Genomic DNA, 17,344 nt, shown 5'->3' with positions numbered 1-17,344 from the left:
TACATAGTGGAAATCATCCCAAAGTGTGGGCAAAATCCTGGGAACAGTGGGAGAGTGTGAGTTGGTCCAAGCCCAGGCCCACTCATACTGGGAGTGCTCTAACAGTTTAACAGTGCATGCAGTAAAGTTTTAGTGCCCAGGCCTATACCATAGCATTGTTTCATATAGACACAGTAGTAGAGCATTACATTTATATTAGTTGTTCCCTGGTCCTAGAGATCAACTATCCCTCTTTTTATTTGATACATTACAATGGTACCCTGATACCCTCTGTGTGACAAAGGAATCATGTCTTGTTAGGAAATGAGATGAAGAAATACACAGAGTTGGACAACCATTACTGATCCAAGGAGAAGTTGTTCCCAGATGACAGGACAGGTTAGCAAAGCTTGGTGAAGTGAATGTCTTCAAATTCCTATTATCTGAATTTCAGAAGTTGTCTTTGGGATACAGCTGTCCTACTCTACCTCTATGGTAAAATCAGGTATTCAGAAGTCACTGGAAAATATTTGGATGAACTCAGGTTACTTTTAGGCATGTGGTGAAATAACACTTTGGAGGGAAAACTATGCAGTGCAAACTTTGCAATGTGTAGTTGTGGAACATACCATTTCCAGTGAGTGGTTGACAACTGTGTTCTCTGTATCTACTTATCTTAAAATAATAAATACAATGTTAAAAAAAGATATAGTAAAACCGTTCCTTTCTTTGCATAAAATAATTTATGCATAGAAAGGGAATACTTATAAATATTGCAGGAAAGGTCAAAATTAGACTTAAGTGGAAAATCTGAACAGTGAAATCATTACCATAATTCAGTTTCTGAAATGCAAGTATATACAAGTTCCAGTGAGGGTACCAGCTTTTATAGCTCCTCCCACATCCAAGCTTTAAGGAAAGTTCATACTTTTTAAAGCTGGCAGACATTTAATTTAAAATCAGTTATTAGATCTTTCCTTTGTCTTAAAGTTTCTGAAAGCAACTGAAATGTACAGATGTTTTCCTAGTTTTTTCTGCAATGTAAAGAATTACAGTCTAACTTTACTGCTTGAGATAATAAGTAATGAATGTTGTACTTTATGTTTGTGAGAAGGCCTTGACTTTTTCTCTCAAAGCCTCATTTTAATTGGTAGTTTGGTAAGGAATGTTTTTAAAAGGTTAAAAAAATATATATGTTAAGTAGTTTCCCATGTTTTCTACCTGAACAAGTGTTTGCAGAAGCTTCATTCCATTAAGTTTATCTTATAAGTGGAAAATAATCTTGTTATATGAGCAAAACAATGACTGACTTGCATCTGTAATATTTTTCTTTAAGAAAAGATTAATTTTCTTCCCACAGGTCCAGACAGAAAAGTATGTTGTGTACTGAAAGCAATAAAAATCTGTAGGTGTAAGCTTATGGGGATGGAAATTCTGCAGAGAAGCATGAATCCTTTTGTCAGTTATTGGCACCTTGCCATCATTGTTACCTCCTTGTTTATAGTCTTCTGGTTTCAAATATATTTACCTCCAGCCAGCCTTTTCCACGTTGATTTTTGGTGTAGAATCCATTGCATGGTGTTTCTTTGTGATTTGTGAACACAACTATGAAACATAAGTGTTGTCATCCAGTCAACTCTTTAGCAAGCAGCAACACATGTAAAAGCAATTGTAGTGTTATGGCATGTGCATGACTTTAAAAGAAGAAAGAGACTGTCTTTTTCTAAGCCCTCTAGATTCTGCAGCAGAGGGAGGATGGCTATGAATGCTTTCAGTGTTTTTCTGAGACTAAAACCACTCACGCTCTCTCCACCACAAACGGATCATTTTGCTGTCTTTCCCAATCTGTGGGATGCCTGTGGATAGATGGCATGTATCTCTATTTTATGATGTAACATTTATCTTCTGGCTAGAAATGATCTGGTAAAGGCTTCCAACAGCTGAGAGTGAAGGCAAGACTGGTGGGAGGGAATGAGAGCAAAAAACCCTTGTGGGGAATGAAGCTTGCTGCAATTCTGACCTTAAAAAGTGAAAATGGCTGAAAGAGCTGAGAAGATTCACATAAGAAACATAAAGTATTTGGTAACAAGGATAAGGGAAAAATTAAATCATAATTCAATCTTCTGCTCTGTTACTGGCATTGTGGGACACATTCAAGAGTACCTATCTAGGTATATCTGTCCCAGCAGGATGGTTCAGACTCCAGTGTTTGATGCTAAGGCTGTTTCTTTAGCCTGTGGAGAAAGGCACTTCTAAAGGACAAGTTGTATAGAATTAGACAGTAAGAGACATTAGATCAGCTGCGTCTTTTTAAACATCCACTTCTCTTTGGAGTGCAAGTAGCTGAGTTGGATCTACACTAGACACCCTGATAGCTTGAGATGTACTGAGCCTTCCCTCTGTGGTTTAGCACTTCACTAACCACTGGTCTTGTTCATCTTCTGTGTTACAACTACCAGCAGTTAGAGAACTTGCACCAAAGTGGAAAACTTAAATTCAATTAACTCAGGAAAACACAATAGCTGTATCTCCCACCTATCCAGGATATACTATTAAAACCAGATTAGGGAACAGGCTGGATGGGAGGTACCGTCTATTTGACCTATTGAAACTGAGTAGAAAAATAAAATAAATAGCATGAGAAAAGCAGCAATTCTGAAGAGGGCCTGAATATAATCCTATGTGTGAAAGTAGGGGAGGCCTTAAATCAAGGAAGCAATCTGGACAAAAGTTGTGACATTACAACTGTTGGGTTTTTTTTCTGTAATGGAAGTGGTGGCTTTGTGTTGAATTCAAGGCATGCTGTGTACATGATGTTGCCTCTGCAAGCACCAAACTGATGGGACAGTTCTGGGGACTTGGGGGATATTTCAGTTCTAAGCAGTGAAGCCTAGCTGAGAAGTAGTCATTCAGCTACCTGCACTGGGACAATTTGGTGCACACACCTGCTCTGATGCATAGAAATTTTACAGGTTATCAAGGAGACAATTCAGTCTCAAGTATTTCCAAATTGAAGAAGCCATGAGAGTATCTGTGTTTTTCTAAAATATACTTTCAGGGTGCCCCAATATTTCCTGTGTCACATCTCAAATTTCAAAGTAGAAAGAAGAAGATACGTAGTCCTAGAATCAATGGTAGAAGATAGAAAATCCCTAAATATCCACACAGACATTATCTATTTTACCTGCTGAGGCAGTCAGAGGCTATATTACAAAGTTTGTAGGACCCTTCTGATGACGAAAGGGTCCAGGTCAATTGTGAGATAGACAGATCATGTGTCTGAGTGGGTACACAGGGTCTAGATCATCTACATGAGGCAGTCTGTTGTGAGGAAACCTTTGTCAATTGTGGAGGTGGAAAACAGTACATAAGAAGTCCTGTATCAGTTCTGCTGGGGTTGGGGTAGGGGATGGAGACAAGAAGTTATTTAGGCTTCAAGTTTTTCCCATAGCATTAAGATTTTTTTTCTTCTGCTATAGTATTTTTAGTTTTCTGTCTTATATCTTCTGACTGTCAAAGAACAAGGAGAATAGATATAGCACTCTTTGCTACATCTGTCAAAGGCTTTATTGGACAAAAAGTTTGTAGTTCAGAAGGGATTTTAGTGTGAGTAGTGCTGAAGTTCATTTCTGTGTAACCATGAATTGTGAGAAAGGGACCTTTATTCTCCTGTAACTCAGAGAGGGCTACCACTGTGAGACACATAAAAAATTATTCAGACCTCATGTCTTATTAAACAGAACTATTTTTGTTGCTCCTTGATTTTTAGAGCAGCTAATTCTGTAAAAGTTACAAGTAGTTACATTACCAGAATAATAAAAGTACCCAGAATTCACAGCCATAAAACAACATTATCCTCTTGTCAGGGATAAAACAAGAGTTAGACAAAAGTCAAACCAACTCTGTGTCATCCTGTTTGCTAGACTTCAGACTTCATCAGCCTGCAGAAGGGGTATTCCAAAGATGGGAAAGCTTAGATGCAGAGGATGTTCCTGTTCTATAAACAGACTCTCAGCCTGCAAATGACCATTTAAAAAGAAGTAGGGCCTGTTGCAATAGAACAAGGGATAATGGTTTTAAACTAAAAGAGGGTAGATTCAGACTAGATATAAGGAAGAAGTTTTTTACAGTGGGGATGGTGAAACACTGAGCAGGTTGCCCAGAGAGGTTGTAGATGCCCCATCCCTGGAAACATCCACAGTCAGGCTGGACAGGGCTCTGAGCAACCTGATCTAGTTGAAGATGTCCCTGCTCATTGCAGGGGGGTTGGACTATATGACATTTAGAGGTCCCTTCCAACCCAAACCATTCTATGATTCTAATAGGAAAAGGAATCAGACCCAGGCTGTCATTGACAACTAGTCTCCAGCTGAGTATGCAATTTCATTAGCATATGGAGTCAGACTGATGTATACACCACACACAATGTGTACATGTAAGTATATGTTCCAAGCCTTTGTCTCAAGGTCTAGCAAGTTTCTTGAAACCTTTCTTTTCATTAGCTTCATTAAAGAGTAAGTAGTAAGGGTGATCCATGCAAAACAGGATCCCTGAGGCTGAAGCTCTCTAAAGACTATATTCACTATTTGAAAACTGTTCTGTCAGAAAATTCCCAACTCATTCTAGTTTTAATGTTCAATAATTATAATGGATGGTTCAAAAGCACAGCGTTCATTAGAAATAAATCCCACTGCATATGAACTGTAACCTGCAGAGAGAAACTATCTGTGATTTGGATTTTTTTTAAATAGGCTGTTGTGCTGGTCATTTCAATTAAATCCACAGAAAATACATTAGAAGTGATGATATAGCTCATGCAAAATACCTGCACTAAGTGCATTGAAATCCATGGGCTCATATTATTTCAGTGAATGCATGATCAGATTTAGAGTTGATTCACTCATGAAGCTTACTTGAATGTAAATCTTCAGGCAGACATGTTTTCTCTTTGGTATTTGTTAGAGCTTGACACTGTGGGACTTACCACAAAAAAGGTCATTCAGATCTACCATAATGGACGTATTTATTGCTAATATGACTAGTACTATTGCATGAATGTATGTATTTTACTCTATAATATCCAGAGATTCTTTACCCTTTTTTATTGCCTAACTCTTATGCTGATCTATGAGAGAAACATGAGCCTTACAGTTTGGGTACTTCATAAGGACTTAAAAATATATTTAAATGCCAGGCATTGTTACAGATTCCATGTGAGGCTCAGCTAGCCACTTAACTGCCATGAGCTGGGTTTAAAAATGATAAGGCTTTGGAAAAGGATTTTTTATGTTTAATGGAATTTTCACATGCACTACAGTTTGTTAAAGGTATTACTTGCATTGATTTCAATTTTGAAAATCCCATTAAGAAATATATACATCATTAGGAAACAAAATACTTTTGCTTTTGGACACCACTTAATGCATCGCTTAACCCTAAAAAGCACTGCTGTAGCAGTTTACTTGGAGATCAGCCAGCTTGCTTCAGAGAGAAATGGATATGTCATTGGTGCTGTCTGAATGTGAACATGCATCTGCACAGAGGTCCTTCCACAGAAGTCTGAAAACAACTGCTTATTAATGTAACTGTGTGAAGTTTTCATTAGAAGTGTTCATGCAAAATGTAGGTCAAGCTCTGATTTCAGGCACACCACTGTCATTTTTGGGTTTGAAAGGAAGGGAATTATTTCACTGGTGTGAGAAAAAACTGTATTGTGTTATTTCCTGATGTATTGTCTTGATGTATTATTGAAATGAAGAAAGGTGTTGCTCCTATAACTTTCCTCAGCACAATAGGAAGGCAATCCTGATTGTCTTTTCAGTCTGTTGCTGTCCCTGAAAGCAGGTTCAGCTTCTTACAAATTCTGAAGCATTGTCAGTCTTTTCTTAAAGAATAGATTGGGCTACCCTGCATTTTATGGTAATATTTGGCAGTTTTCTGTACAATTATACAGATACTTTGCAAGGTGGCTCAAAGCGAAAGTCCACTCTTCCAAAATACATGTGTCACATTTCTCACCTAACTGTTTTAAGTGAGAGCACAGTTTATTTGTGATCTCTAAGGAGAAAGTGTCTAATGGAAAAACTTTGTAAGCTCTAACACATTAAAAATGTTCAACTATAATAGTGACTGCACACCAGTTTATTATATCTCTAGTTTTCTGCTAAGGGCCAAGTTACCCAAGGGCATTTCATAAAATCAGATGATCTGAAGCTGACATTGCAGACAGACTTGCTACCTTATCTCCAGGTTAATGTGATAGTATTGGCCAGTGCTTAAAATCATGCCAGACAGCAATGTCAGTGAATCCTCTGCCAAGGCAGTGAGCAGGTTTTAGGTCATTATCTTTTTCAGTATAACAACATGATTACTGAGAGATTTCCTGCCTAGTTTAGGAAACCCCACAGAACTGTAAAGTAAAATTGTTGTCTCATAAAATGTCCAGTAAAATATAATTTACTAAGAAAAAAGCAGAACTACAATTAGTATTTCTAATAAATTCTAATTTCTATCTGAATACTTCTCCAAATAGAAACTTCTCTCTGTTGTTTTTATGGAGTGATCATTGTAATTTTCTTTTATGGAAGATCAGAGTTGCTTTCTTTTTGTAGATGATAACAAACGATAGACATACTCACTCAGAAATGTCAGATATTTCCTTTGTATCTATATGGGACTGAGGTCCTTTCTGATCTGATTTCATGGGTCCCTGATTTTCTGATTTCTTAGTTAGGACTGTGACATATTAATGTGTTTATTGTGTGCCAACAGAACATTGTGACTAGAATTCAACAGTAAGGTGGAAATGTTAAAAACAAACAAAAAAGTCAAGAATATTCAATCTTCACCACAGAGAAACTAATTTTTTTTTTTCCCAAGCTCGAAACTCAAAGAGTATATAAAAGATTTCTTAAAATTTGGATTATGCCTGCTGCCAGTTGAGCCATGCTGCATACTCTACTGAATCACCACGTGGCATATTGTAGAGGCTTCTGTGTATTAAAGTAGATGATACAACGCTAACGCTATTGTCACTCCTCTGTTCCTGTACAGGCGTATTTGTTTCTTTTCTGAAAATGTGGTTGCTACAGCATCTTGATTAATTTTATGAGAACGAAGTTTAATAAATATTATGTTGTTTTTACCACCTACACTTAAGGTTAAAAAACCAACATGAAACAGCCATATATTTGACTATAATTAAAGGCAGCCAAAGTCAAGGGTCTTTCTGATGTATGTACAGAAAAGGTAGTGTTATTTGTTCCCTTTCCACTTAGTATTTTTGTTAATTACTTTATTTTCCTTCTTATATTAAATCAATATAACAATGATTTTTATGTTGTTTCTTTCCTTCCCCAGATGTACATCCAGACAACAACACTTACTGTCTCCATGAGTTTAAGTGCTTCTGTGTCTCTAGGCATGCTCTACATGCCCAAGGTTTATATTATCATTTTTCATCCAGAGCAGAATGTTCAAAAACGGAAGCGGAGCTTCAAGGCTGTGGTGACAGCTGCCACAATGCAAAGCAAACTGACCCAAAAAGGAAATGACAGACCAAATGGCGAGGTCAAAACTGAGCTCTGTGAAAGTCTTGAAACCAACAGTAAGTCATCTGTAGACTTTCCCATGGTCAAGAGTGGCAGCACTTCCTAATAGATGTACGTTCACAAGAATGCACTTTCTTTTAATAATAAACTTCATTCTTTTTGTTGCTTGTTCTGCATGAATCCAGAGATGTGTCAAAATTCATGTACTGCTGAATGCAGGATTGTCTAGAGTTGTTTCAAACAAATTGTTTTTCACAGGAGGCTAGTAAAAAAAAGAAAGCCACATCTTTTTAAAATGATCTGGTTTAGCTAGTGCTAAATTGGTGTGTTGTACATTGCTGTGCCAGTTGTGGTATGTCCTGACAGTTCATGAGGTGTATTTATGGTCATCATTGTATATTCAAAACTCCAAGGCTGTTGCAAAAAAGTAGAATGAGAACAGTTAACATAATTTTTATTTTACAGTTAGGTATGGAAGTGAAAATAATGCTTTTTAGCTTTCCACCTTAACTTAATATTTGTCAACTTGTTCATTTATCACAACTCATGAGTACTAACATTTCCCAGAATAGCACTTCCTATCCAGGTTTTGTTTTGGTCTTACTCATCTTGGTACGAAATCGTGATAATTCATATACAGTTTAATCATTACATGTTCTGATATGTCATGGGTTAGTAATGGGAAAAGTTCTTTCCCACGTCAGAAAAGTTCTTGAATTTTGCCACATCTCTAAATTGCTCTGGTATAGAAGAAAATAGAGACCTATAGCTTCCATTCCACTACATGACATACAGTCTTATAAACTGGACTTCACAATAATAATAATAATAAAAAAATATGAGTAGAGCCACTAACTTTACCCCCAGAGTTTAGTACTAATGGAGAATTGGTCTCTATTGAGGAGTTAGAGGTCACACAGGATGGACAGCAGCTGTTACAATTAAAGACAATTTTTTTCAGTCATTTTCCTGCAAATGAGGGATTTTAAAAATTTTTTATTACTTTTTGATGATGTTGACAGGAGATTGAATAGTACTATTTTGCTTGAGCACATTCAGACAAGTCAGTACCAATTTTGCAGAAAAATATTGTACTTATTTCAGAAAAATGCACCCCCCCCCACTGAATTCAGTTTTTGCCAGATTGAAGACTGTATAAAAACAGTCCATAAGTTTACCATACAATAGTTGCTGTTGCATGGAGGGTACTGAGTGCAAACCAATTCACTTGAAAAACTCATGACCCTTCAAGATGTGTAAATCTGCTAGACTGAGCTATGCATTTATACAGATTATGACATATTACAAAGGACAAAAGGAGAAAGGCAAACCTCATGAAGTTCAACAAGTCCAAGTGCAAGGTCCTGCACATGGGTCGAGGCAATCCCAAGCACAAATACAGGCTGGGTAATGAGTGTTGATTGAGAGCAGTCCTGTGGAGAGGACTTGGGAGTAATTTTGAATGGAAAGCTGACCATGAGCCAGCAATATGTGCTCTCATCCCAGAAAGCCAACTGTATCCCAGGCTACATCAGGAGAAGTGTGGCCAGCAGGTCGAGGGAGGTGATTCTCCCCCTCTACTCTCTCATGAGACCCCACCTGAAGTACTGTGTTCAGCTCTGGAGCCCCCAGCATAAGAAGGACATGGACCTGCTGAAGTGGGTCCAGAGGAGGGCCACACAGATAATCAGGGGTCTGGAGCACCTCCCTTATGGGGACAGGCTGAGAGAGATTGGGATTTGTTTAGCTTAGAGAAGAGAAGGCTCCAGGGAGACCTTATAGCAGCCTTCCAGTACTTAAAGGGGACCTTCAGGAAAGGTGGGGAGGGACTCTTTATCAGGGAGTGTAGTGATAGGATGAGGTGTAACAGTTTTAAATTGACAGAGGGTAGATTCAGATTAGATATAAGGAAGAAATTCTTTATTGTGAAGGTGGTGAGACACTGGGACAGGTTACCTAGAGAAGTTCTGGATGCCCCCTTCCTGGAAGTGTCCAAGGCCAGGTTGGATGGGGCTTTGAGCAACCCAGTCTAGTGGAAGGTGTCCCTGCCCATGGCAGGGGGGTTGGAACTAGATGATCTTTAAGGTCCCTTCCAACCTAAACCATTCTATGATTCTATGAAGTCCTTTTCACTAGGTCAATAGTCACAAACTCCCAACATTGAAAAATTTCGTCTTGCACTGACTCCATGTGAGGTAGGTCTTTCTTTTCAATGATAGTATATGAAGCTGATCACAGAATCAGGCTATTCCTAGTATACCAGAAGTGGGTAGTAAGTGTTTTCCACCATTTCCCAATCAAAAATACTGGTAGTGATATCAATGCTCATAACTAGGTAAGAAGATGAGACAGTCAGGTAATTCCTTTTGCTTTCCATCCAGAGACAGCTGTGCTCTGGTTTGTCCTGTTCCATGTAACAGACTTTACTCCATGTAGTCTTCCACATGTATACAGTCATGTTTTTATGTGGATATACATTCACATTCAGTGGAAAACAAATTGTGTCTGCAAAACAGGATGAAAAAAAATCCAGATGCAATTACAAAAGGCATAACAGTGACAAGTACTTTAAATGCATATAGGTCAGATCACAGTAATAATTCTAAATTGCTTTAGAACCTCTTTTATTTTATTCTTTTTCTCTTTGTCTCATTCCAGCAGCAATATAGTAACTGGAGCTAGAAAAGAGTGTTCATTCCCAGAAATATTTTGAGCCAAGTCTGTTACTTTTTCTGGGCATCTATGCTTGCCAAATGTGGTTCATGTTATTACTGTGAAATGCTAACAGTCTTAAAGAGCAGGACACCAGCTGCTGAAGCTTTCAGATCCCCAAACAGGAACTGTAGGCTTATTACAGTGAACTATAAAGACACTTGCAATATTTATCAAGTAAAAAAACCCATTGTTTGGAGATGAGATTATATTTAATACTTTTTGAACTACTATCTACACTAGCTTCCTGTGCTATCATTTTTTAAAGTAACAACCTTCAGAACTCAATAGTATAATTTTTGTTTCTTGATCAGTCCTAGATTAATTCTGTCAAAACTGTTTAAGTCTCAGATATACAACAAAGTCACAGCAAATTAATGAGTTAGTCTAAATCAGGTGAGGTGTAGTAACTACTTATTTTTGTATTTTGAGCTTCTTGCAAATGTTCTCATATAATTCAGCTTACTGAGTTGTGATAAATCTGATTATGTTACATTGCTGTGGGCTAAAAACATACACATGAAAAGTTATCATAGAACTCAGCTGATACTGGGTAATGTAGTAAGCTAGCTTAACCTGATCACGTATCAGCCTATTTTCACAGTGAGGGAAAAAAATAAGCTCTGGTCCCTCCATCCTTTTGTTCCCAAGTGTGCAGAGTTTGCAGATGTGCATTTATTTGTTAAGTCTTAACTGGGAAAAAGATCCTTTAAGGAACTTGGTGCCATTTCAGCAGTCCTGCATTATTTTCAGAAGGACTTAACGGGCCAAAGGGAAAATAGAATCCTCTCAGAAATCCAGCTGTGGGAGCATGGGAGAGTTCAGACAAAGCAATACATCCCATCTGAAAAATCTGAAATATGTAAATGAGGCTATATTTGCTTCAAGTGTCCCAACACATGCAAATAAAGCTATTTCATGTTGGTGCTTGAATACTGTGATCGATTATGTGAAAGACTTGCTTAATATGCCAGAAGCAATCCTTCCATGAATTAGCTCTTCAAGACACAAAGTATTGGACTTACCTCCAATAGTAAGTAAGAAATATTACATTTTGCAGTTTCCTTTTGATTATTCATTCTTATATATACATTCTTAGGAAATAAAAATTATAGTGATATGTGAATTATAATGGTCTGGTTCTGTTGTGTCTTACAAAATGGCAAATGCAATAGTAGAATCAAATTGCTCAGAAACCCAAAGAAAACATGAAGAAAAAACAAGCAACAAAGTTATTATACTACTACCTAGTATTATTTTGCAGCAATTTTAGTGATGTTTGATTTAGTTTAATCTTTGGTGCAGGAGAGAGGAACTGTCACTTCTTGTTTTCTGTAGTCTGTTCTTCCCAAATAATCGGATTGTTGGGCTGGATTTAGGACCTAGCATGAAGAATCCTTTTCCTATCTATCTCAGCTGTTCCCACCAGATTCTATATAGAAAAAAGCAGTTGAAGGAAGGAAGGAAGGTATGGGAATAGAATTGAGATCTTTGAATTTATAGACTAGACAACCATCAGATTATTTTCATCCTGCCAGCTGCAGTCTTCACTATCATAAGCAGAACATGTCTGTAGCAGACGGAATATAAAACATATTTGGGAAGCCAAATTCCTCTTTATGCAGTGTGACATAGATCTTATTATAGACAAAAAAGACACTCAGTCCCCTATCAATCTGATTTGCCATGTACCCAACTGGTTTAAAATTAGGGAGCTGTCTGTGAGATCTGATGTCACCACTTCCCTCTTCTCACCACTACATTAACACAACAGTGGAGACTTGGGCCATATTTTTTACAGCAAAGGGATAAGATGTAAGGTCTAGAAGCTGACACAAAATTCCATGTAAGATTCACAGTTGTTCACTTTTACAGTAGTAAAGATGTTTAACTTTCTCAACATACTGCCTCATCCTGAACAAAGTGTATGAGCTTTGCTCGAAGGAAGACATGATCAGCTGACCATCAACGTAAGAAGACCATAATAGCATGGCAGCTCTAAAATACAGCCTAGGCTCTCACAAGTGTTTCTTCTGGCTCACTTATATGCAGATGCTTTGTGTCTGAAGGCTCTCCAGAGAATATGTGCTGTAGGCACTAACTACTCAGTTTTGCTAACTTAGAGAGATGTTTCCCATGTTAGCCGTTGCTCCTTTCAAGGAGCATAAGCCTCCTTCTAGATGGATAATCCACCACTAGCTGCAAAGTTTTCTTCAACCTGTAGAAGAGAGAGAAAAATCCAAGCTCTAAATTAAAAAACTTCCATACAGAAATCGGCCAAAATAATTCCAGACAAATAGTATGTTGAAATTCTGTTATGGGAATGCTAAAACCACTCAACATTGTTCATCTCTATTGCCCTCTGCTTCCCCAAGTCATAAACAAAACCAGTTATCATCAAGAACACAGAACTTGAGATACAACTTATTCACTGCTTATATACATACTTAAACTTTGTTACTTTATTCCATGAACATGGGCCATCTTATTTGAAAATACAGTTGGACATTGTCTGAGTTCAAATGCTAAATATGTGGGGTTTTCTTCTCCTCTCCTGATTCTAAAAATCCTGAACTTTATTTTTTTTATTGTTGTTTGTTTTTGTTTTTTTGATTTACAGCCTCCTCTACCAAGACAACTTATGTCAGTTACAGCAATCAGGCAAACTGAGCAGGGATGAAATTCACTGGAAGACCTGCAGGATGGGATCTTGCAAACATAGACTTTACCACCACCAGAACTGAGTCTTGGAAATATCAGTAGACTACATTCAAATCAGTAGTCAGTCTTCTAAAGGACAAGGATTAAACAAGAGGCAAAAGGTGAAAGAGACAGGGGAAGGAAAAGTCCAGTTTTATAACATAGAGACAGAGTGTCAAGTTCTGGACTGTTCACTCACAAAAGGAAGTAAATCACAAAAGGAAAACAAATGTTAGCTTGTGAAAAAATGCTGTTGAAATAAATCATGTCTGATGTTATATTTGTAAGTACTTTTTTGTGATTGTGACAATTTCCTTTCCTGTCCTACATTGTTCAACTCGTAAAAGAAGATGAGTTTGTTTCTTGTGGCGGCTGACTGAATTAAGTCCTGGGTTATGCTAAAATAAATGCAATGGTCAACGCATGCTAATTTTTATACAAAATAATTTATTTCTAATAATAAAGGAATGTTTTGCAAATGTTGAGACTTGTTTTGTTGCAGTTTTAAGGAAAAAATATTCCTTACACTGTTGTCTATTGTTTGTTTAGAATGTGCAGTAAAGGTGGGTGTACAAATAAAATAATAATCATGGCATCAGAAGAATGCAGTGTAAACTCTAAGCATGTGTGTGTGTGTGTGTGTGTGCGCACGCGTGCGTGTATGTACGTGCATGCCTGCATGCATGTATGTGTCTGTACTCTGCAGTGTGTGAATTTATTTGTTCAAAGCTTTGTGACTATATTTTCTAATGGAAGGATTTTTCCCCCTTCTCACCCTCAAAGTAAGTGCATTTTATATGTTTGTAAAGTGGAGTCCTGACAGTAATTATTTTGTATGATTGTATTATATTTTTGAATCTCCACTAATAATTTTGATCCTTTTCATTTCTGGAACTTACAGTTTGTAAGACTTTATGACAGCTAGACTGGATTAAGCTGAAAGTCTATTCAGCCTAGTATCCTGTCTCTGACAGGGGAATGTAGCAGATGCTTATCTCAATAAAGGTGACTTTGAAATAACAGGAGAGAAATCAATGGAGAATTTGGAAAGCAGTAACCTAGTGGATATATGTACTATTGCCTTATTAACACTTAAAAATCAGAGAAATAGATGTCCATCTACAATCTTCACATCTTCTAACTCCCATGTCAAATGATTGTGTGTGCGCTAGAAATGATTATGCAAAGAGAAGGAGAAATTCATATAGCTATCTATCATGTTAATAAACCCCTCCAAAGAAGACTAAAAAAGACAGCTAGGGACTTTCCACTTTGTTACTATACCTGTGATGTTTAAGACTTTTTCACTCCAAACACTACTTACCATTCGTCAAGTCAGTGGGTCTTCATAATCAGTTGGTTATTAAATGTTATTTCTCCTGAATTAGCCTGAATGGCTCCTTGTGCTTTTTTCCTCAAAGGAGCTGTATTTTTATAACATAACTGAAAGAAGCTGTGGTGGATCCTAAATTACATGAAATAAAGTTTAAGTATTTGAAACTGAATCTTCTTCTGTCAACATTTAAACTCCAGCACAGTCAGCAAACTGCATGACAGTGAATTTCCATTTTCAAAATGTTTGACAAAAACATAGTTTTTCCCAGAATTTAAACACCTGAATTATTAACCAATGATTGCTTTGCTATAGTGTGGTATTGTGTGTTTGGTATGTGTGATATACTGTGTGAAAATTCATTTTTCGACTATGCCACAAGCACATCAATCTCAAACCTATAAATAATATATGCTTAATTTTAAGCATAGGAGTAATGCAGCTAATGTAATGAGACCTGCAAAAAACTTCCATAAAATCAGTTTTAGTTCTGTTAGCTATTATCTCATCAAATTGAAGCTTTTTAGTGAAAATATATTGATTACATCAGTGTTTTAATAAAACCGACTTTCATGTCTAGGATGGATTTCCTAAGAGAGAAAGTGGGGAATCTGTTTTATGTGAAAAACCAATGTTTTGGCACTGTTTCTTTTCAAGATACCTTTGAAAAGTTTGGTTTTCAATCCACTACAAAAAAAGTTTCTAATATTTGTCTGTAATATCTATATATAACATAAGCATAGCAATATCCATTTAAAAAAGCAGTACATAGCAATTGCCTCTTAAACACATTTCATATACACATAAACATATTTTATATATAAATAAAGATCAGCATATGATATATGAATATCTTCCAGTTTCACAGTAGTCCAGAGAAAATGTTATTCTGAACAGATTTAATGAGACCAATATACACTTTTTTTGGTTGAACAGTAGGGTAAAAAAGTAATGCAAATTATTCTATACATTTTCTATGTCATTCTGTCTGAAACATGGAGTATATTAAGTCTATGAGTCTCACTGGTATTAATGGAGCTCATCAGATAAATGAGCACACAGTATGAGTTCCGAAATGAACTGAGTGCTTTCAAAAGACAAAAGACAAAAGAACAGCACTGGTCCACAAGTTTCACTTCTATAGAGCAGTTATGTACAGTTTATGCATTTGCATAGAATGGGACATATCTGTCTCCTGTAACTGTGATCAAAAGCACATTCTTCTCTTGTATCCCTCTAGAGCTATGGAAGAACAATGCATTTTATTTCTGAATGAAATATCAACTTTGTTCTTTTCAGTTTAGGAGACTTTCCTGTACAGACAGTAGCAGTTCCAAAGATTTTTTTCTAACAACCTGATTTGAGAGTTCTGCTTCCAAGACTTGTGTCTTCAGGTCACTTTAAGTTCCATTTGTGCAATAGATTGTGCATCAGCTCTACAAGTCCTAACTTCTAGGTTAGGTGACCTAAATTTTGTGACCCCACCTGAGCCCTGCTTGGGGGATTATTGATTAAGCGACTGCAGTCTACAGCCTTTAACCATGACTGATGTTCCTTTTTCAGCATCATCACTGCACACGAACAGTTCAGATGAAGGAATTAAATATTTTTCAATGATTGATTCTAATTAGGTTGAGTGATCTTTTTTTCATCTTACTGGGGCTTTGTCTCCAGTGTATCTGTTATAATAAAAAGCAACCTTCTCAAAAATAAATTACTATAAACAATCACATAATAGTATAATACAAAGGAAGGAAAAATTGCTATAATTTTGCATCATGGGTATGAAAAAGGATGAACTCTAGAAAAAACATTTCCACTGTTCTTTACTTTTTCTATTTCAAGGTCCATTTTTATGAGATTGGGGGAATTCAGCCAGCAATAAGAAGAAAAATCCCTGCAGTCTGTTACTGTGCCTTTGCATACTCATACAGCTGCTGTATTTTTCTTCTTTCTTTATGAAATAGCTATCACTTAATCTTTCTATACAGAAAACTCAGTTTGGGGTTTTTTTTAGTGTTGTTTTTTTTTTTTTTTTTTTACAACCTCTGTTTCTACCATGTTCTGCTCTTTATCTTATAGTATTGACATTCATGAAGCTACAGTTAGACCATTATCAACATTTCCATTATAAATTGTATTACCTAACACACACAAAGATTCTGCAGGTTGAAACTTGGCATGTATTGTCTTAGTGTATATGCAAAAGAATGTAAATGGAAAATAGAATTATTGACATAAATTAAAATGAAAAGCTTATAAATACAATAAAGTCCTGAGGCAGATGTAATCAGAAGGTGGTAACAATTTAAAAACTGAGATTTGGCCAATAATCATAATACAGTATGTTGTAATTATGTACAATGCAATTAGAAAAAATAAATGAAAAAATATAGGAAAGATCCATACAAAAGTATAAAAGTTCAGTATCCATTTTCACATACCTTTTCACTGTCTTCCTTTCAAAGTATATTTTGATGGCCTATGGCCCTAATGTAAAAACCATTCTAGTTAATGAAGGTCTTACCTTTAATTTAGCAGATTTGACATCAGGCATCAGACGGTTTATTATTAAATTAAACTATAGCTTTTTTAAACTATTAGCTTTGAGTAAATGGCTGTCACTCAAATCTACATTACTTATGTATCAAATTTCAACTATATTTTAAATGATAATTATAACCCTTAAAATGCTAATCATGTGTTTATAAAAAAATCTGTGTGAATTAGGTTTTCTGAATTAAATGGTGTTATGGGACTGCTAAGGTAGATCTTTTAGCCTGACTTCGAGACACAGGGCACTCTTACAACACCTAATCTTCCCTGGTGCACAGCCACTCAGAGCTACAGAGAATCATTTTAACCTGATCTAAAACAATGATTGTTGAGGAGAAAAGAACCAAATAGTAAAATCATTAGAGGAGTATAGACTATGATAGATAATTCTTTTTAGGACTGATTGAAGCTAAACACCTCAGTAGCTAAAAGAATCTAGATCTCAGAACTTTCCACTTATACACAAGGAATGGGTGACAAGGAATGCGTGAAGGTCTTGAACTGATCTGCAACC

The 17,344-nt window shown here is 36.5% G+C and overlaps 1 protein-coding gene across 5 annotated transcripts in view; it reads left to right on the top strand.

The window, feature by feature from the left end:
- GRM8 (glutamate metabotropic receptor 8) overlaps window positions 1-13,423 on the top strand; it is a 362,097-nt gene extending 348,674 nt beyond the window's left edge. For 3 of the 5 annotated variants that reach the window (XM_074827656.1, XM_074827657.1, XM_074827658.1), the window contains 2 exons: window positions 7,339-7,640; window positions 12,862-13,423. In XM_074827656.1, the coding sequence (XP_074683757.1) occupies window positions 7,339-7,635 (297 nt within the window). In that variant the 3' untranslated portion in view covers window positions 7,636-7,640; window positions 12,862-13,423. The remainder of the gene's footprint in view (window positions 1-7,338; window positions 7,641-12,861) is intronic. The other 2 variants (XM_074827653.1, XM_074827654.1) reach the window with 1 other exon arrangement.
- The last annotated feature ends 3,921 nt before the right edge of the window (window positions 13,424-17,344 follow it).

Source organism: Strix aluco, chromosome 5 (genome assembly GCF_031877795.1).
Source record: "Strix aluco isolate bStrAlu1 chromosome 5, bStrAlu1.hap1, whole genome shotgun sequence".
NCBI classification, from domain to species: Eukaryota; Metazoa; Chordata; class Aves; order Strigiformes; family Strigidae; genus Strix; species Strix aluco.
The sequence above is the reverse complement of the archived record's forward strand: the minus strand, read 5'-3'. Positions and strand labels throughout refer to the sequence as shown.